At 44.1% G+C, this 21,229-nt stretch overlaps 1 protein-coding gene across 1 annotated transcript in view; it reads left to right on the top strand.

Annotated features, from left to right (window-relative positions):
• kiaa1549lb (KIAA1549-like b) overlaps positions 1–21,229 on the top strand; it is a 338,844-nt gene that overhangs the window by 161,693 nt on the left and 155,922 nt on the right. The window contains exons 6-12 of the mRNA XM_077248220.1: positions 9,574–9,707; positions 9,882–10,050; positions 12,640–12,699; positions 13,669–13,820; positions 15,713–15,884; positions 17,472–17,635; positions 17,885–17,920. Coding sequence (XP_077104335.1) covers positions 9,574–9,707; positions 9,882–10,050; positions 12,640–12,699; positions 13,669–13,820; positions 15,713–15,884; positions 17,472–17,635; positions 17,885–17,920 — 887 coding nt within the window. The remainder of the gene's footprint in view (positions 1–9,573; positions 9,708–9,881; positions 10,051–12,639; positions 12,700–13,668; positions 13,821–15,712; positions 15,885–17,471; positions 17,636–17,884; positions 17,921–21,229) is intronic.

The raw sequence follows: 21,229 nt of genomic DNA, 5'->3' as shown, positions 1-21,229 counted from the left end.
ATCAACATTTCTGGAGCCGATATCTTGTATGAGCAGAGTGTGCTCAAAACTCGCTTCGACAAACCTCCACAAATCTAACACCGTTCCAATGTGTTCTGGGTTACCAACCACCATTATTCCCATGGTCCGGGGAACCATCAGAAGTCCCTGCAGTCAACTCCTGGTTCCAGGACAGTGAGAGGGTATGGAATCAAGCTCATCATCATCTCCAACAAGCTCTGAACCGCCAGGTCACTTTGCAGACGCTCATCGTCGCAATGCCCCCCAATACCAACCTGGGCAGCTGGTTTGGCTTTCGACCAGAGACATCCGTCTGAGACTACCTTGTCGCAAGCTAAGTCCAAGATATATTGATCCATTTCCCACAGTAAAAAAAATTAACCGAGTTACCTACCAGCTCCGTCTGCCGGCCCAGTATCGCATCCAACCCTCATTTCATGTCTCCCTTCTGAAACCCCATCATTCACCTGTCCCTTCTCCCTCTACAGATCTGGCTCAAGAATATAATCCCCCAGTACTCCCCATTGAAGCTGAATCCATCTTTGCTGTAAGAGGGATCTTGGACTCCCGACGTCGGAGTGGTCAACTCGAATACCTGGTAGACTGGGAGAATTATGGACCAGAGGAGAGGTGTTGGGTACCTCGTAAGGACATCCTCGATCCCATGCTACTCATTGACTTCCATGAACAACATCCTGAAAGACCTGCTCCACGACCTCGAGGTAGACCCCCACGACGTCGGGGTCCTGGGTCCGCTGGCGCGGACGCTGGAGGGGGGGGGGGGTAATGTAAGGAATCAATCAGACTTATTTCCATCCACCACTCAGAGATCACTCTCCCCGGAGTATTAAGCACACACCCCTGTGGACCATCAGTTACCATCACCCAGCTCAATAAAACACTCACTTCAGTCTTTGTCAAGCCTCCAACAGGAATAGACCATAACCCATTGCCTCCCGAAGTCTCTGAGTCATCCAGAAACCACCAAGTAACGTATGCTCACCTGTGAAACACTATCCTCTGTGTCCTTGTCCCGCTGTCTCCAGAAGTCCTTTCTGATTCCATGTTTCCCGAGATCTGGTATTCATCTGAGTGTCCGGTATTCCCGCTGAGTTCTACTTGCCCGTGGTTGCATCTGAAAGAGAAAAAGACAAGTATTAATGAACTGTCATTGCTTGAATTCAACTGACATAAGGAGGATCTGCTCACCTGGAATCTGCCCTACACGTAGTGATCATCACCGAATCTTCACCTGAACTTTGCTTACTCACCTTTGCACTTGATTCACTGTAAATAAACTCACGTTTGAATTCACTTAACTCTGTCTCTGTGCCTGTATCCTGACAAATGGTAGCCTGATGTACCGAGTATGTTCTAGGGCTGCAACAACAAATCGATAAAATTCGATTATTAAAAGAGTTGGCAACGAATTTCATTATCGATTCGTTGTACGCACGATTATTATGCCAGTCAATAATTCGCATGGATGTTTGAGTGTGAATAAAAAAAAGTTGAGTTGAGTGGGAAGCAGATCTATGAGGCGCCGGACTGGACAAAAGCGAAGCGAACTCCGCGAGCGTGTCCGAGATCCCGCGTGAGAGACCGAGTGTGTCTGAGCATTAGTAAATTGCTACATACTACTTAGTAATATATAATTACTATATAAGAGGCATGGAAGTTCAATAAATGGACAACAATATAAAAAATAAAATAAAAATTAAATTCTTAACCCTGAATTAGCAGACTGTGATTTGAATCAGATAGACAGAAGATGAAAACAATTTCTTGTCTGTCCCAAGTACCACTACAAGGGGAATATTTTTTCCACAATTTGCAGCACTGAATTTTTCAATCTTTACTCTAAATGACTCAGAGAAACTTCACTATATGCTCGGAAAGGATGAGCTGCAAAATACCTTACACACCATAGGAGGTGGTCAATCCATTGTATTTGTTTTTTATATTGTATTTATATTTTATATACATTGTATTTATAATTAATATTAGGATAGACTAGAGATATTATCTTCTGTTATAATTATTATTATGCTATTCATATTACCTATTATCCATGCGCGTGTCAGGTTGCTGTAGGCTGCTGAAGACGAGGACACGGGATCTGCGATATTTGTACTTTATTTTCAAAATTCACTTCTATAAACATACAGGAACAAAGAAAAGGAAACTCCAGGACTTCAAAACACACAACCATACATCGACGACGACCAACAAACACTGAGGGAAAACACAGGGCTTAAATGAACTGGGGCTAACGGGATAATTAACAAGACAGGTGATGGGAATTTCTAATTAAACAGAAAGGGAAAAACTAACAGGACTAAACCAACATCACAAAGACAGAGGGAAACAAGATCACAGGACTAAACTGAACATTATCAAACTACATATCCCCCCCCCCCCCCCAAAGGCGCGTTCTCGCGCCATATAACATCCTCAGGGGAGGGTGGGCGCCCTGGAGGCTGACAAGGGCGTGGTTGCACAGGGCAGGAAGCCTCCAGGGCTGAGCTGGCAGCTCGGGGGACCAGAGCAGAACAAGCACCGGGTGTGTCCAGGGCGGAGCTGTTGGACCCTCGGGCGTCCAGGGCGGAGCTGTCGGACCCTCGGGCGTCAAGGGTGGAGCTGTCGGACCCTCGGGCGTCCAGGGCGGAGCTGTCGGACCCTCTGGCGTCCAGGGCGGAGCTGTCGGACCCTCGGGCGTCCAGCGTGGAGCTGTCGGACCCTCAGGCATTCAGGGCGGAGCTGTCGGACCCTCGGGCATCCAGGGCGGAGTGGACCCTTCGGGTGGCCATGGCGGTGAGGAACCTGTCGCTACGACCTCCATGGTCCCCTTATATTGCGTACTGCGCCCCCCCCCCCCCCCCCCCCCCCCCCCCAAAATTTTAATGGGAAATTTGACAGGTACAAAGATTGGTTCTTGGTGCTCAGGAACAGACACTAGCCTAGGAACGGGAACAGGCACCGGCTCAGGAATGGGAACAGACACCGGCTCGGCGGTGGTCGCGACGTGAACCGTCTCTGGATCAGCAGACGTGGACGAGACCAGCTGAACGGGCTCTGGCGCAGGATCAGCCGGCTCTGGCGCAGGATAAGCGGGCTCTGGCGCAGGATCAGCGGGCTCTGGGCGCAGGATCAGCGGGCTCTGCCTCGAAGACTGGCTTTGCAGGCATGACGTGAAGATCTAGGCTGGGCCGGACCAGCGGCGAAGGAAGCTCTGGCCTGGACGGGACCAGCAGCGGAGGAAGCTCTGGGCTAGACGGGACCAGCGGTGAAGGAAGCTCTGGGCTGGGTTCATGGGCTGTAGTTGATGTGTGCTGCCCACAGACACAAAACAGCCATGGACATTACAATGAGCGCTATGTCTTCCAGAGCAGACTCAAGTGCAGCATGAACAGTCTCTGGTAGGGCGGACAACACATGCTCAGTCTCTGGTGGACAGGCGATGGGTTCAGGCTCTGGTGGGCAGGCGATGGGCTCAGGCTCTGGTGGGCATGCGATGGGCTCAGGCTCTGGACTTACTGGACTTGGAACGGACTGGAGTGGGAGATCTTCCACCACGTAGCTGGATCCACACGCCCACAGCGTGTGATCCACGAACTCCAGGAAGGTCAGATCAAGATCTCTTACTAGAAGTATCTGGGCAAGAGGATCCTTCAGTCCACCCCAAAAACTTTGTTTAAGTTCCTATTCATCTAGAGTCACGTCATCATAAAGGCCTAAGTAAAGTCCTGCATACTCTTCAAGTGAGCGCTCACTTTGGAAGAGGATAGGTGTTTCCATCGGTCTCACCTTTTTCTTCTTGTTTCTTCTTATCCCGCTCATTTTCAGTTTCCTTTCTTCTTTTTGTAGGGTTGGTCGTTCTGTCAGGTTGCTGTAGGCTGCTGAAGATGAGGACACGGGATCTGCGATATTTGTACTTTATTTACAAACTTCACTTCTATAAACATACAGGAACAAAGGAAAGAAAACGTCCCGGGTTACGTATGTAACCCTAGTTCCCCGAAGGGACGGACGCTGCGTGTAATCGCAGTGGGAACGCCCTCCAGCGTAACGCGTCTGAAGCATGAATGAAATCAGTCAATGGAGAGATGGAGCGTCATAGCGAGTGACGTCATCGACCAGGAAGCTATAAATATCCCCTGAGCACACAATACGCCAGCTTAAAGTTACTGAAGCAAGCGACCCAAAGGGATGCCGGGAGTATGGCAACGAAGGAAGCGAGATATAAGTGGGTGTCTCCCGAGAGAACCTCCGCTTGAAGGGCCGTGGTAAGCAGCTAAGGCCGCCACGTACACCTTCAGTGTGGAGTGGGATAACCCTGTGGAGAGACGGTCCTGCAGGAAATCCAGCACTGTACCAACCGGGCAGTTAACTGGGTCCTGCTGGCGCTCTCCACACCAAGAGGTGAAAAGTTCCCACCTCGTGGCATATAACTTCCTCGTGGCGGGAGCTCTGGATTGGAGGATGGTCTCAACGACCTTAGTCGAGAGACCAGAATCTATGAGCTGGGCCCCCTCAGAGGCCAAGCCCCCAGCCTCCATAGTTCTGGGCGGGGGTGAAGGATCGACCCACTCGCCTGAGAGAGTAGATCTCTCCTGATCGGTATCTCCAGGGGAGAGCCGTCGAGGAGAGACACTAGGTCCGCAAACCATACTCGGGCCGGCCAGAACGGGGCTATTAGCAGAAGACTGAGCCCGTCCCGGCGAACCCTCTCCAGAACCCCCGGGAGCAGAGCGATCGGGGGAAAAGCGTACAAACGTGACCTCGGCCACAGATGTACCATCGCGTCCACCCCAGTGGGGCTGGCAGGCTGAGAGAGAACCACAGTGGACAGTGTGATGTCTCTCGGGAAGCAAAAAGGTCTACCTCGGCACGACCGAAATGCACCCATAGGAGCTCCACCACCTCGGGGTGAAGACTCCATTCCCCGGGCCTCGGCCCCTGCCTCGACAGGATGTCTGCCCCCTGATTTAAATACCCCGGGAGATAAATAGCTCTCAGAGAAAGAATTTTCCCCTGGGACCATAGAAGGATCTGACGTGCCAGTTTGTAAAGTGGGCGAGAACGCAGACCCCCCTGATGGTTGATATAAGAGACTACCGATATGTTGTCTGACCGGACAAGAACATGGTGGCCCCTTAGGTCTGGGAGGAAATGTTTCAGTGCCTGAAACACTGCCAACATCTCTAGACAATTTATGTGCCATAGACGGTGATGGTCCTCCCACAGACCCTGAGCTGGGCGACCACTCATGATCGCCCCCACCCCGTGAGAGAGGCATCTATCGTTAGCATAACGTGACGACAAGGAGCTCCCAACACAGGGCCTTGGGACAGAAACCGAGGATCTTTCCACATAACCAGGGCGCGATGACACCGTCGCAAACTCATGATCATGCGAAGCGGATTTCCCCTCGGGGGAGAATCCCCTGGTTCTGAGCCATCACTGTAACGGTCTCATGTGCAGGAGGCCAAAAGGTATCACGTTGGACGCAGCTGCCATGAGACCTAACAGTCTCTGGAACTGTTTTACAGTGGATGACTGGCCTAGCTTGACCTGATCTACTGCGGAGAGAATCGAAGCAACACGAGCAGGTGACAACTGTACCTGCTTCGTCGTCGAATCCCACACTGCACCGAGAAAAGTGGTTCTCTGTAATGGAGAAAGAACACTCTTCTTGGCGTTGCGCCTCAACCCCAACCTCTTGATGTGAGCAAGAACGACATCTCGATGCCGAACGCCTGTTGTTCTGATTGAGCTAGAATTAACCAATCGTCTATATAGTTCAGAATACGGATGCCCTGCAGCCTCAGCGGGGCTATAGCCGCATCCATACACTCCGTGAACGTGCGGGGTGACAGTGCTAGGCCGAACGGAAGAACCCGATATTGGTAAGCTTCGCCCCCGAAAGCGAACCTCAGGAACTTCCTGTGTTGAGGGAGGATAGATAAGTGGAAGTAAGCGTCCTTTAGATCTATCGTGACGAACCAGTCCTCGGATCTGATTTGACACGATCTTCTTGTATTTGAGAGATGCAGATCTAGAAAAGGGACGCAGCCCTCCATCTTTTTTCGGAAAAAAAACGGCTGTAGTATCCTAACTCCCTGCTGGGTGGAGAAACGCGCTCTATAGCTCCTTTCGCTGGGAACTCAACTAAGGGAACCAGCCTCTCGAGGCTGGCCCTCTGGATGAACATCCCGAGTGACATACACAGCGCCCTGTAACGTACTGGCAGGGAACAGCTGGTCTGGGCACTCCACAACCCTCCTGGGAGGGGGCGAGCGTCCCTCGGGAAATCGCTCACCGAGTCTCTCTACGCCCTGTATAGGCAGGGTTAGTAGAGCAGACCCCTGAGGGCATCGGGAAAGACAGGGCACCGTGTTTTTGTGCAGTGAACTCAAGTCTTCCACGATGGGGAACACCCTCAGAGTCCTGACGTTCAGCACGTCAGGATTTTTTCGACGCGGCCTTCTTTGCGATAATGACTCTCCTCAGATCAGCCCTACCCCGAGAAGGTCGCGCCGGAGAGCGCCCCGCCTCGTCCCTCCAGTTTCTCTGCGGGGGGGCACGAGACGCGACACTCCATTTCTGCTACGCTCTTTTTGAAGTACTCGCCGGCTGGGACTGCCCTCGCTCAGCAGCCCCAGCGACACGCACTTTAAAGGGCATAAATTTCTAAAAAGCAGCCGCCTGTTTCTTCTCTTCCTGGAACCTCTCCGTGACAGAGTGAAGAGCGTCACCGAAGAGGCCCGCAGGCGAAACTGGAGCATTTAAAAGGAGAGTCTTATCTTTCTCCTTCATAGAGGTCTGACTCAACCACAAGTTTCTCTCTGTGGTCACCATGGCTGCCATAGACCGGCCGATAGATTTAGCGGTCTCCTTTGTGGCCTGGAGAGTGAGATCAGCAGTCTGCCTGAGCTCATTAATCATAACCACAGAAATTTCACCCCCCTCACAAGCATCTTTAAGCAGGTCAGCCTGATAAGCCTGCTTAATGGCCATAGTGTGTAGACATGCAGCCACCTGACCTGCCGCCGAGTAAATCTTCCCCACTAACACAGAAGTATTTTTTAGTGGCTTAGAGGGCAGAGCCGGTGCTTTAAGTGAAGATGACGAAGCAGGAGAGAGATAGCTAGCGAGCGTCTCTTCTGCCTTCGGCATGGTCACGTACCCTGAAGCTTTTGCACCAAAAATGTTTCCATAAGCATTAGACTGGTTAGTATAAATTCTATTTGAAACAGGTCTAACCCAGGTCTTTGAAACCTCAGAGTGAAGATCTGGGAAGAATGGTAAGCACCGGCAAGAAGGCTGAGGACGTGCAGACAGAAGTCTATCATCTAATTTGCTTTTATTTCTAGACTCCTGCCTATCAGTTGGCCACTCGATCCTGAGCTTTTCAACAGCCCGAGATAACACATCTATCAGCCCCTCTTCAGCAGTATGCTGGAGTGACGAGTCAGTTTCTTCTGATGCAAAACTTCCGACATCGAGCTCCTCAGAACTGGATAATCTAAGTTCGACATCATGTGCCTCGACCCGGGCAGAAGTAACCGCCGCAGCGTGTGCTTCCAGAGCCGGGTGAGAGGCACTAGATCTCGCTGGAGATAGCTGAGATAGGGCGGAGCCCGTCTCAACGTCGCCAGTGAGATCCATCTGCGAGCCCCAAGACAAGCGCCGCCGCTCTGCCTCAACAGAAGCGGGACCCGAGCCTCGGGGAGCTCGCATCAAACCACTCTCCTCGAAGAGCGATCGCCGCGAGCGCAGAGTTCTCAAGGGAAAACGCTCGCAATGCTCACAATCGACCCCCTCGAGAGCCGACTGGGCATGCTGCAATCCCAAACAAGCAACACACAGCTGATGTGTACCCCCAACCGTGATGTATCGTGTACAGGGGGAAACACACTTTCTATATTGCTTGCTCGTCACTTTGACACTCATATTGTTTTTTTATATATATATATATATATATATATATATATATATATATATAGTGAGAAACTCCTGTCTAAACAGACAAACACAATCGCTAGATTTCAGACACACACAGAGCTTGCTGAAGTAACAAAAAGCTGGCGTATTGTGTGCTCAGGGGATATTTATAGCTTCCTGGTCGATGACGTCACTCGCTATGACGCTCCATCTCTCCATTGACTGATTTCATTCATGCTTCAGACGCGTTACGCTGGAGGGCGTTCCCACTGCGATTACACGCAGCGGTAGTCCCTGAAGGGGAACTCCAGGACTTCAAAACACACATCCACACATCGACGACGACCAACAAACACTGAGGGAAAACACAGGGCTTAAATGAACTGGGGCTAAGGGGATAATTAGCAAGACACAGGTGATAAGTCCAATAGGTCCCTGGAGATATACAAATATCTTGGAGTCATTTTAGACAACAAACTGTGTTTTGAACCGTTGGTTGACGCTGTCTCAAAGAAGTTCCAACAAAGAATGTACTTCCTTAGGAAAATTAATACTTTTAATGTTTCTTCAGACATGATGATTCTGTTTTATCGTGCTTTCATTGAATTGGTTTTATCTTTCTGCATATCTGCTTGGTTTGGAAGCTTCTCCCTGACAAATAAAGACAGACTTGGTAGTCTGGTCAAAGTGGCGAGCAAGATTTCCAGGAGAAGTCAGGCTCAACCAGGGGAGTTATACATAAAACAGGTCCAGAGGAAAGTTAGAGCTATAAGCTCATTCACAGGATCATCCCCTTAGAACAGAGTTTGAGCTTTTGCCCTCTGAGCGGCGTTATCGAGTTCCTAGCTGCAGAAAAAAGAGGATACACATATATTTCGTTCCGGCAGCTGTGAGGCACCTTAATGGCACTTAGCACTTTATATTTTATAAAGTTTGATGGGAATTTCTTATTAAACAGACAGGGAAACACTAACAGGACTAAACCAAAATCACAAAGACAGGGGGAAACAATATCACAGGACTAAACTGAACATATCAAAACCGTGACAGCGCCAGACTTGTCTTTTGTGTGCATTTGTTTGTCAAATAATGTCAAACATTTCGTTAAGGATTATAACATCTTTGACAAAAAACAAAACAAAACAAGTTTGTGAGTGTGTGCATCTGTGAGTGTGAGAGTTTGTGAGTGTGTGCGAGTGAAGTGTAGAGAACAAGTTCTGACGTTTAAACAAAGCCTGTTAAGTTTTTTGATTTGTATTTTTCTTTAATTTTTTATAAATTATTTATTGTTCTGACAGCTCAGGTCCCTTTAAACAAAAATATACATCATTATTTGTATTTATAAAAAGCCTATATATTTGGCAGATGTAAAGCATACATGTTTATGTTTTTTGTGTTAGTCCATGTTTTTGCACTGGATTTTTTGCACTGTGAATTTGCACTGTCAGTTCTGATTTTGAATAAATTGTTGGAATTTTTTTTTTTATCGATTAATCAGAAAAATAATCGACAGATTAATCAATTATTAAAATAATCGTTAGTTGCAGTCCTAGTGTATTCTGCATGTTTCAGCAACTTCTTTTCATATGGTGTCTTCTCTGTGCATGTATTTATGTTTGTGTGTAGTTCTGAGGTTTGTAGGGCCAGGATATGACCTCAGGTCCTGCAGATTTAATCAGATGATGGAGCAGAGACTGGAGAATGCTTTTGCTGAAGCCGAGGCCATAGTGATGAACTCTCATAGCGGCCTCACTGTACAGGTGTGAAGGCCTTAACTACTTTAACTTCTTTAGTAACCTCTAAAACTATAACTTTTGCATGTCAAATGACGTTTGTTGGATTCTATGCATTCACATTTTTTGGGGGAAAAAAGTTTATAATGCATTTCATTTTCTGTCATTTTTTTTTAGTTTCTCTCTTCTCTTTCCTCACAGATCTTGAGCACATCTCAGTCTTTGGGTACTCCTGCTGTATCTCTGATATATGTGGTACATAATGGCAGTGTCTCTCTCAATGGCACAACAGCCAGTAACCTCCTCAGCCACCTGACCGCTGAGCTTGTCGGCTACTTCCTGTTTTACCCTCCACTGATCACTGCTGAGCGTAAGTGCTTTCTGGCATTCCTCAGTTATACAATTAAGATGTAACAAATGCAATTGTTACAATTTTTATTTCCTTTTTAGATAGTATTGTATGAGTATAATATGCAAAACTGACAATTCATTTCATTTTTGGTTTATATTTATAAATCTGAACAGTCACATATTAATTAAAAAACATGCTAAAATGTTTTTTTAGGACATAATTATCTAAACATGATAGAGGCATAATGACATTGATGATTCTCTTCAGAGAGTTGAAGCATTTTCTGGTTGGTTTGTAGTCTTCACAGGTTCATTCATACATGGGCCTGTACACAGCATGCACATCAAAGCCAATTATAGGGAAACATATTTAACAGTTGGGAATCCCAGATACACTTGTGTTTGTGTCTGTGTGGAAAGAACACGGTTCCACTAGAATATCACGAATATCAATAATATGAGAATATCACACACCTCGATGTCACACTTTTGCTCATGCTGACTGTGGGTTGTTTGCTTTCTCCTCACAGTCCATTCTCTTGTCTGCTTTGTCTTTACTCTTATGAAGTTTTTATTTAAATTTTCTTAAGTTGAAATGCATTTATTTACAGAACAGTCTCGTAACTAGGTCTGGGTATTGGTATTTTTTATTATAATTATAAAATGTATTGAAATATTAAAACAATAATACTAAATGTTAAAAAAGGGGATTTTTTTCTCTCTCCAAAGAATCTTGTCAAGACAACCAAAACCTCAAATAAGAGGACACCATATAAAACAGCTGATTAGAGAACATGAAAGTTTATATAAAATATTCAGTGGTTAGTTATAAATAAGTAATAAAGTTATAAGTTATAAAGAATGCATGCTGTGCCATCTCCGAGAGAGTGAGACAGAGTACAACATATCATATTGTACAAGGTTTAAAAATTTAAATAAACATACCAAGTAGTTGAAAATATGTATGATGTAGTATCTTAGTTGATATCACTCTTGTCAAAGCTCTGATTTCTGAGAGATGTAAAGTGGCAATACGGCTATATATGATTTGTGATCACGCTGTCCTTAATTCATTCATGAAGTCAACACTCATTTGTGTATCATATCGTACAAGGTATAAAACATTTAAATAGAAATTTCAAATAGTAGAACATGTGTATGATGTAGTATTTTAGTTTATATTTGGCACTCTTGTCAAAGCTCTGATTTCTGAGAGACATACAACAGAAACATGGCGATTTGATTTTCGGCTATTAGCATTGGAACTCTATTAATTTCATTCATAAAGTTTACACTCACTCACTTTACACACTCATTATTTTGTAGTGATGTGATATCCCCTGGAGCACCTTTTATCCAGCAAACAGTCTACCGAATATTTTTTCCTATTATGAGGTAGAATGTGTTATTCCTTATCCATGCCTTTCCGAATAAGGTAGTGAAGTAGTCATATTTAGACATGTCTTTAAGAGTGAGTCATTGAGCCATTCATTGAGTCATTCACCCAACCAATTATTTGTTTAAAACTGATTCATACAAGACACTGAAACCACCAATACAAACCACCAAGACAAAAACACCCCCACTGCATCGGTTGATCCTGGTTTGATCATTTTCTAAATTTGTTTCATCATTGTTTTAGTCATCATTTTCATCATTTGTCATATTTATTTATGTATAATAAAAAAAAACAGGGACCTACAGGGACCTGTGACCCTGTAGAGGATAAAGCGGTTTGAGGAATTGATGGATGGTGTCGCGACTACCTGGCTCACAGTAGCAATGACATAGGGGAGACCACACCGTTAGTTAAGTTAAATCAAACATAATTTATTAAAAATTAAGTTATACGATAATCAATAAGTGCATCTAGTCAGTAAATGAGAGACAAATGAAAGCTAATTAAAAATGTAATGCAGATCAGTAAAGTGTAGACTATGTGTAATCCAAACAAAGCAAAAGGGAGTAAGATGATGCTGTCGCCAGCCTGGAGGCCCAAGCAATGCCGACCTGCGCAGCACAGAGCAGAAAGCAACGAGCAGCGAGCAGACCAACCAACCGGCAGGAGATGTTTTTAAACAGTCCTGCCAATCAGCCGCTGTCAGATGGACCGGAAACAAACAGCTCCCCCTTCAGACTGTAGGGAGAGAAATGGCCCAAACATATTCTGTCCATAGTGGAGTGAGCACACCCAGCACGGCAAAGCCGGGCGTGACAATGAGTTTTGAAAAATACATTTTATATGAAAATGATATGCTTTTAAAAAATAAATGCTGGTCAAAACACTTAGGCTGTTGTTCCTCAGATTAGACCTTAAAATACCTTAGTAGAGTAATTCAACAGCTGTTGGAATTTTACAGGCTGCTTAGTGATTCTGCCTTGAAGACAGGCTGTCAGCCAGAGCCTTTAATCACACTGCCAGTATGCAATTGAGTAAAGATTTCATTTGGGGAATGCGGCTAAACTCTCTGTACTGTTGGAGAGTAGATGTGCTCAGCTAAGCCTCTAGACCCAGGATCAAAGCAATGTCTTTGGATACAAGCTATCTTATCTACCCTTCCTCTCTACAACAGTTTATCTCTCCCCTCTCACTATCTTTCCTCTGCAGCTCTGGAATACCATAACCTCAACACATCAGTAGCAACCAGGCCATTTTGGATTATCACAGGTAATCATCTTATTGATGAATGTTCATTACTAGCCATATAAGTGAAATAACTTAATAATAAGAATTTGATTATTTTCTGACATCCGCCCACAGCTTTTGTTCTGGATAACTGAGATTTCCATAAATGATTTTCACTCCCATTCCCATTATATGGAAGGATGTGGTGTAAAATCAAATTGTTTGAGGTTTTTACTCTGTATATGTTTGCTTTAAGATCCTCTATATGCTAGAATACTCCTAAAACCTCTAATAAAGAAACTGTTAGAACGTGTGGGAAACATCTGGGAATTTTTTGTTGTTGTGTTATATTACAAGCATTTTCACATAACATGCATACAAATACTTAAACCATTTGCTCCAGTGAGTTTGTATAATACGTATAATAACATGTTGCCATTCTATGGCAAGATTAGATCATTTAAAATTTCTTTCCATTCTATGTAAACACAACAACACATCTCCTATACCGTCTCTGTAATTGATCAGTTAATCAAGATCTGAGTGTGTTGAATAATGCTAATATTCACGAATTGGTACGGGACACATATTAATTGATTCTGCTTTGACTTTGTTTGAAACTATTTTTATTGGAAGAGCAAAAAAAAAAAAAAACGACAAAGTAATTTTGGTCATCGATTTCATCATCGTTTTGGTCATAATTTTTCATTATTCCGTTGACCAAGTACAACATAATTGAGAAGTAACTACTGTGAGCAAGACTCTACAGCAGTGGTTCAGCAGCAACTCTGGCCCTCGAGGTCCTCTGTCCTGAAGAGTATAGCTCCAACCCTGATCAAACTCATCTGCCCATAACTAATTTTAGCAATCCAGAAGACATTGATTAGCTTGTTCAGGTGTGTTTTAGAACCTAAATTCTGCAGAAATTGAGGGACAGTGATGAGAAACTCTGCACTACAGCAAGACTCTTTCATTTAATGTCTCTCCCTCTCCCTCTCTTTATCTCTCCAGTGATTCAGGATGTGGAAAACTCCTCTCTGGAAGGACAGTACCAGAGCTTTGCCAGTCTGATGGAGGAGCGGTTGGCTGAGCTCTTTATGGTGGCGCATCAGCAAGGTGTTCGCTTCAAAAGGGCAACAACAGTGGGCAGTTACACTGTCCAGGTACAACCTAATTATTTAAAAAAAAAAAAAAATCACAAACCCTATCTAAGAAATGGCCATAGTTTGGCCCTACAACAGTATAGTCATTTCTTACTTGAATCCCTTTTAGCTGAAGATATGAAAATATCATAGTTTGGCATTTGGAAATTGCCAAACTATAATACTTTTTCCTTCAAATTAAATTTGTTCAGAGATCTACAATCAGGATTTGAAAAAGAACACACGCCAACCCACCAAATGCGGTTGAAAATCCACTGTGTCGGGTAATGCATATCAACACACTAGCCAATTTGGTGGATTATGATTCATATTCTATCTATCACTTTGCATGGCCGCACTATCAGATCCCTTCCCCGAAAAGGAGCCTCAAACAACTTGTGAGCTGTCCATGCCGCTGTGCGACCAGTTACCAGTCCGCCAGAGCCCTAGGATACAATTAATCTACCCTTAAACCGACCCATACCACCACACCTGACCCTAACCTTGCCAGTATCACATCTCAAAAGCAGCAAAAGTGTTTTACAATACTACCTGAACATAATAAGTACATTGTACTTATTTTTTGAATGTAAGTACATAGTACTTAAAGCCACTTAATATAAACTGGGACCCTGGTTTATTTCTGACATTTTTGTTTTTGGCTAGCAGAAGTTCTGAATCGCTGGTAACTTCAAAATTTAGTAGCCAAATTGGTTAGTGAGTTAATTTCAAACCCTGTCTACAATGTATACTTAAAACTGTGTAAATTATTGTCAGTTACAAGGAGTGCTGTTGTTACAACCTACCTGAGTACTGGGGTAAGTTGTAACAGTATGTGGGGTGGGATGTAACACTAATAGAAAACATGGACACTTTAGATTTTTTTAGCATGAATTCATTGTTGTAATCAAATTTCCTTGTTCAAAATTTTTAGTTTGCCATCCCCCATCACCACCTCTATTAATTCTACACATTTAAATGCACAATGGTACACATTTAAAACAGAAACAAAAATGTAAACAAAAATATAGAAATTGAGGAAAAGAATTATAGAATTTTTTATTATTTATTTATTTATTTATTTGCTTTGGTAACATGTAGATGAAAAGCGTAGCTGAATGTTATATATCACATTAAACAAGAAAATTTGCCAATTCAGATTATACCAGTTTTGTCATTTAACATTATACCATTACCATTTAACATTACCTTGATCACAAAGTATATTCCAAAAGAGGTATTATTATATTATTTTCTTACCTCTTTTTTTCATTTTCTTGATAATTTTTTTATCTTGCAAAATTGATCCTGAATATATTTTCACACAAAATGTTCTACTGTACATCTACTGTTACCTCAGGAGGGATTCATGTATGATAGTGATTTCACCCCTGATGCTCATTTCTAATTAATTAATATTACAGGCTGCATCTGAAATCACATTCTTCCCTACTATATAGTAGGCAAAATAAAAAGAAGTTTGTGACAAAAGAGTACAGTACTCATAAAAGAGTAGGCAAAAAGTACCCGGATGACCTACTACTTCTGGCGATATTCTGAAGTGTGCATACTATGGACACTTCACTATCACATGAGGTCACGAGAGAGGAATTGTGTATGGCAGTGAAAGCGACACAACCAACGTTGGTAGGTCACATTATAATGACAACATGGCGAATGTAGTTCGTCCAGCTTACATTCATACTATATAGAATGCATTTGTGAAGTAATTACTTATTCAAAATTAGTATTTACTCAAGAGAGTATGTGATTTCCGACGCAGCCACAGTGTCACAAAACCAGAAGTTTCCCCCTGTAGTTTGTTTGATGGAAAAGGTTCAGGTTAACATTCAGGTTTACCGAATAAAACTGTGTCTACAGGAAGTAATCAAGCTGTGTTTCATTGCATTCAGATGGTTAGTATCAGGCGCGTGCATGGGCCAAAAAACCCAGCTGAGATGACCTACTATGCACTGCAAAACGAGACCCCACTGCTTGGCACATCTGCAGCCAAGCTTCTGAACACAGTGGACTCGCAGACCATGGCGCTCACGCTGGGATACTTTGTCCAACAGCAGGCTGAAGGTCAATATTATGTTTTCTTTAAGTTGAACTATAATTATATACATTTTAATTATAGAAATTTTACTTTATGCAAAAATAGTTAAATTAGTTACAAAATATGGATATGTAACTAAGGATACTTTTTTTTCCAACTGAGACATGGAAAAATGAATCAAACCTAACTGAACTTCTTTCAAATGAAATGTTTTACTTAACACAATTTCCTGTGTTGACATACCCTAGTGAAAAAACCCTGTACCAAAATTTATTTAAAATAAATGTATTTATACTAAGTATACAAATCCATTAACATATTTACTGACATATCACTTGACCTGATATAAATATTATAATTAAACTTTATTTGGAGTACTTCTTAATTGCACAATTTACATTTCTTAATATTAACCCTAAAATGTGTTTTAATATCACTATTAGTAAGAATAGTATGATCTCTGTATAATATCAGACCTCAGCAGTATTTCTCGATAACTAAAGTGCATTAAGTACAGTGTTGTTCCAATTAAGTATACTAAAAGTACAATTGCTGGGTATTTATAAGTACACAAATATGTAAATGTATGTGTAGTATACTTAGCATAAATAAATGTATTTCAAATACATTTTAGTATATTTATTTTTCGCTGGGGTATTTCCTATTGAAAGTTGTGGAATATTTAAGGTCTCATTCTTTTTTTACTAGAAAACAACATTTCAATGACATCACAGTCCATCTAAAACATGATTTGCCACTTGCTTTTACTGGTTAGTGTCAGGCCAGCAGTCAAGATTTCACCTGGCTGCTGCAAATACCATATTAACGGTCATTCAAAAATAGAAAACTAGCTTATAACAAACAGTTAGTCAGAATATTTAAATGTTGAGCAAGCAATCTCATTGGCTGCAGAATCAGCAAAGGACATATCAGCTTGTGCCATGAAGTAAATTATGTGATTCTTAGCAGACTGCATACAATAGACCTATCAGCCCGTGCCATCTAAAGTTTCAAGTCTGAAATAGATATGTTGGCTGCATCCAAAATTGCATACTTTCATACATTAAAGTAGGCGAAAAACAATTTCTGTATGAGTAAAGTGAATTCAGACAAAGTTATTTATCACATATTGTTTTTATTACTACCTACTCCTTCCAGTGAGATTCTGAAGTGTGCATACGATGGACACTTTACTATCGCATGAGGCCACGAGAGAGGAATTGTGAATGGGAGTGAAGGTCACATGATGATGACAAAATGGCTGGTGTAGTATATCCGGATTACATTCCTAAAAAACATTCATCCTATATAGAACGTCCTTTTTAGCGGTTACAAAGTAATTACTTATTAAAAATAAGTACCTACATGAGAGTATGTGATTTCGGAGGCAGCCATATTTGCTAAAGGTTATTTTAATGAGCTTTACGGAATAGCATATTGTGGCATCAAAGCTAATAGACATGTACTAAAACTCAAAATATTGCTTTCATTGCAATTCTTTAAGCCAACTAAGTACTGTAAGATCCACTGAAAGAAGAAAAATAATTAGTACTGAAATGCTGCTAATGTAATCAATAAAAAAAAATATTGTTTATATTTTTCCCACCATGCAGCCGTGGTCAAGAATCCACCCAACAACCTTTGGATCATTGCTGCGGTGCTTGCACCCATCGGTGTGGTGACCCTCATCATCATTATCATCACCACGGTGCTGTGTCATAAAAACAAGAGCGATTTCAAAAGCGATCCAATCAGCAACTTCAACCCTCGAGTCAAGGTATGGCAGTGACTGAACACATATCCTGCTAGAACATTTCCCATAAGGCACTGCTTTTCTCTTAACGCTCTCATTATAACTCATTATGGTATTTTGTACACTCAGCATATTTTACAGTGGCTTCATCAACAGTTTTCCTCAAATCCTTACATGTTTTAGTTGCTTGCCTCTGGGAATACTTCACGAGAGAGCGTATGAGAGAGAGCTAGAAATAATTGATGACTCTTCATGCTGTTTTCTCTCATTCAGACTGCTTACTGGAGAGACGTGGGTTATTACCCTCAGGTAGTTATTCAGCTCTTTAATCATCTCACCTGCTGCTCTGGATCCTGATGTACACACAGTGTTAAGGATGATGTGTAGTGTAGACAGGTCTCATGGACAAATACTAATGATCTTGCACAATTAAAGGGTTAGTTTACACACACGCACACACACACACACACACACACACACACACACACACACACACACACACACACACACACACACACACACACACACACACACACACACACACACACACACACACACACACACACACACTTTATTCCGAACATGTAAGACTACATTTCTTTTGTGAATCACACACACACAAAAAAAATGTTTTAGCAAAAGGCTGCTTTTTCCTTATAATGAATGTGAATGAAGGCAGGGGATGTAGAGCTTTGAAACAAGCACTTCAAGCATTCGTTGTATGTTAAACAGCAGTTTTGACATTTTATAAACAATAAAGAAAATCATACCGATTCGGTTAACACAATAGGAAGTATTTACTAAATTGCACTGAATTTTTGAGTGAACTGTTCCTTTAAAATCTCAGACGCAAAAAATTGGATTACATAGATATGAAGATTATGTTGAATGCCAATGTTGAATGTCAATAGTACAGCAATATTTTAATTTTTTCAAATTAGGAACTGAATGTATGTGTCATGGTTTTGATGTGTTCAGTTTAGTCCTGTGATCTTGTTTCCCCCTGTCTTTGTGATTTTGGTTTAGTCCTGTTAGTTTTTCCCTGTCTGTTTAATTAGAAATTCCCGTCACCTGTGTCTTGTTAATTTTCCCGTTAGCCCCAGTACATTTAAGCCCTGTGTTTTTCCCTCAGTGTTGGTTGGTCGTCGTCTATGTATGGTGTGTGCTTTGAAGTCCTGGAGTGTTTCCCTTTGTTCCTGTAAGTTTATTTAGTTAATAAACTAACTGCATTCAAGTACCTGTGTCCTCGTCTTCGGCATCCTGCATTAAACCTGACAGAACGACCAGCCCATTAAATAACCGAAGATGAGCCAGGGGAGATGTCACCGGAAGAAAGAGGTCAAACCAATTCACACACCTATCCTCTTTCAAAGGGAGCGCTCACTTGAAGAATATGTGGGTCTTTACTTAGATCTTTATGATGACATGTCGTTGGAGGAAGAGGTACTTACACAGAGTTTTTGGGGTGGATTGAAAGACCCTCTTGCCCAGATACTTCTGGTAAAAGTTCTCAATCTGACTTTCCTAGAGTTCGTGGATCACACACTATGGGTGTGTGGATCTAACTTCGTGGTGGAAGATTTTCCACTCCAACCAGTTTCGAGTCCAGTAGTTCCTGAGCCCATCGTCAATCCACCATAGCCCATCACACGTCTACCAGAGCCTGAACCCGTCATCTGCCTGCCAGATATTGAGCACACCACACGTGAGTCCACACAAGAAGACACAGCGCTGATTGTGATGTCTGCCGCGATTCTGTGTGTGTGGGCTACACGCACATCAGCTCTGGCCCATGAGTCCAGCCATGAGTTCCCTGAAATGCTGGCCCCGTCCAGTTCCGAGTCCCATGATGTGCTGGTCCCGTCCAGTTCCGAGTCCCATGATGTGCTGGTCCCGTCCAGTTCCGAGTCCAATGATGTGCTGGTCCCGTCCAGTTCCGAGTCCCATGATGTGCTGGTCCCGTCCAGTTCCGAGTCCCATGATGTGCTGGTTCCGTCCAGTTCCGAGTCTCATGATGTGCTGGTCCCGTCCAGTTCCGAGTCCCAGGAGGCGCCAGAGCCCGCTGATCCCGCGCCAGAGCCCGCTGATCCCGCACCAGAGCCCGCTGGTCCCGCGCCAGACCCCGCTGATCCCGCACCAGAGGGCCCGACAGCTCCGCCCTGGACGCCCGACAGCTCTGCCCTGGACGCCCGAGGGCCCGACAACTCCGCCCTGGACGCCCGAGGGCCCGACAGCTCCGCCCTGGACGCCCGAGGGCCCGACAGCTCCGCCCTGGACGCCCGAGGGCCCGACAGCCGACAGCTCCGCCCTGGACGCCCGAGGGCCCGACAGCCGACAGCTCCGCCCTGGACGCCCGAGGGCCCGACAGCTCCGCCCTGGACGCCGAGGGCCCGACAGCTCCGCCCTGGACGCCCGAGGGCCCGACAGCTCCGCCCTGGACGCCCGAGGGCCCGACAGCTCCGCCCTGGACGCCCGAGGGCCCGACAGCTCCGCCCTGGACGCCCGAGGGCCCGACAGCTCCGCCCTGGACGCCCGAGGGCCCGACAGCTCCGCCCTGGACGCCCGAGGGCCCGACAGCTCCGCCTTGGCCACACCCACAGGCTGCTCCATCGTGGCCACACCCACAGCCTGCTCCGCCATGGCCACACCCCCTGCCTGTTCCACCCTGGTCCCCCGAGCTGCCAGCTTCGCCCTGGAGGCTTCCCGTCCTGTGCAACCACGCCCTTGTCAGCCTCCAGGGCGCCCGCTCTCTGACCCCTTTGGATGTTACACGGCGCGAGGACGCGCCTTTGGGGGGGGGGCGGCTCTGTCATGGTTTTGATGTGTTCAGTTTAGTCCTGTGATCTTGTTTACCCTTGTTTTTGTGATTTTTGGTTTAGTCCTGTTAGTTTTTCCCTGTCTATTTAATTAGAAATTCCCATCACCTGTATCTTGTTAATTTTCCCGTTAGCCCCAGTACTTTTAAGCCCTGTGTTTTCCCTCAGTGTTGGTTGGTCGTCATCTATGTATGGTAGTGTGCTTTGAAGGCCTGGAGTGTTTTCCTATGTTCCTGAACGTTTATTTAGTTAATAAACTAACTGCATTCAAGTACCCGTGTCCTCTCTTCGGCATCCTGCACTAAACCTGACAGTGTGTGTGTGTGTGCATGTGTGTATATGTGTGTGTCCCATTGCATGCTTGTATGCCTAAACAAGCTAAATACTTTAGGAATAAGGTCAGAAATTCTCTGATGATTTAGTTGAAAGTAGGCTAGAGGGACTATGGAAGGGACAGAAACCTCTTTGTTATAAAAATGCATTTAATACATCAATTCTGTAAAAGCATAAAACATGTATCCTCCTCACTAAAAGAAATGCAGGCAGCAGCTCTCTTTTAAACATGTCAAATATGTCTTATTTATTAGTTATAATGATCTGACCTGCTTTCCTCAATACAACCTCTGGCCTTTAGTTTGTCATCCACTATTACTGACAAACTACTGCCTGTCCTGAATTTTGCTTGACCATTATAGAACGCATTCCTTGCCTTCAGTTATCCAGCAACTGTGGATTTGCTATTTGCAAAATCATATGCAGTGCATTAGTGTTACAATGCGGTGGTAGCAGTGCACAAAGAAGA

This window comes from Siphateles boraxobius, unplaced genomic scaffold, assembly GCF_051911475.1.
Source record: "Siphateles boraxobius isolate OS27281-9 unplaced genomic scaffold, OSU_SipBor_1 30, whole genome shotgun sequence".
Taxonomy (NCBI): Eukaryota; Metazoa; Chordata; class Actinopteri; order Cypriniformes; family Leuciscidae; genus Siphateles; species Siphateles boraxobius.
The sequence above is the reverse complement of the archived record's forward strand: the minus strand, read 5'-3'. Positions and strand labels throughout refer to the sequence as shown.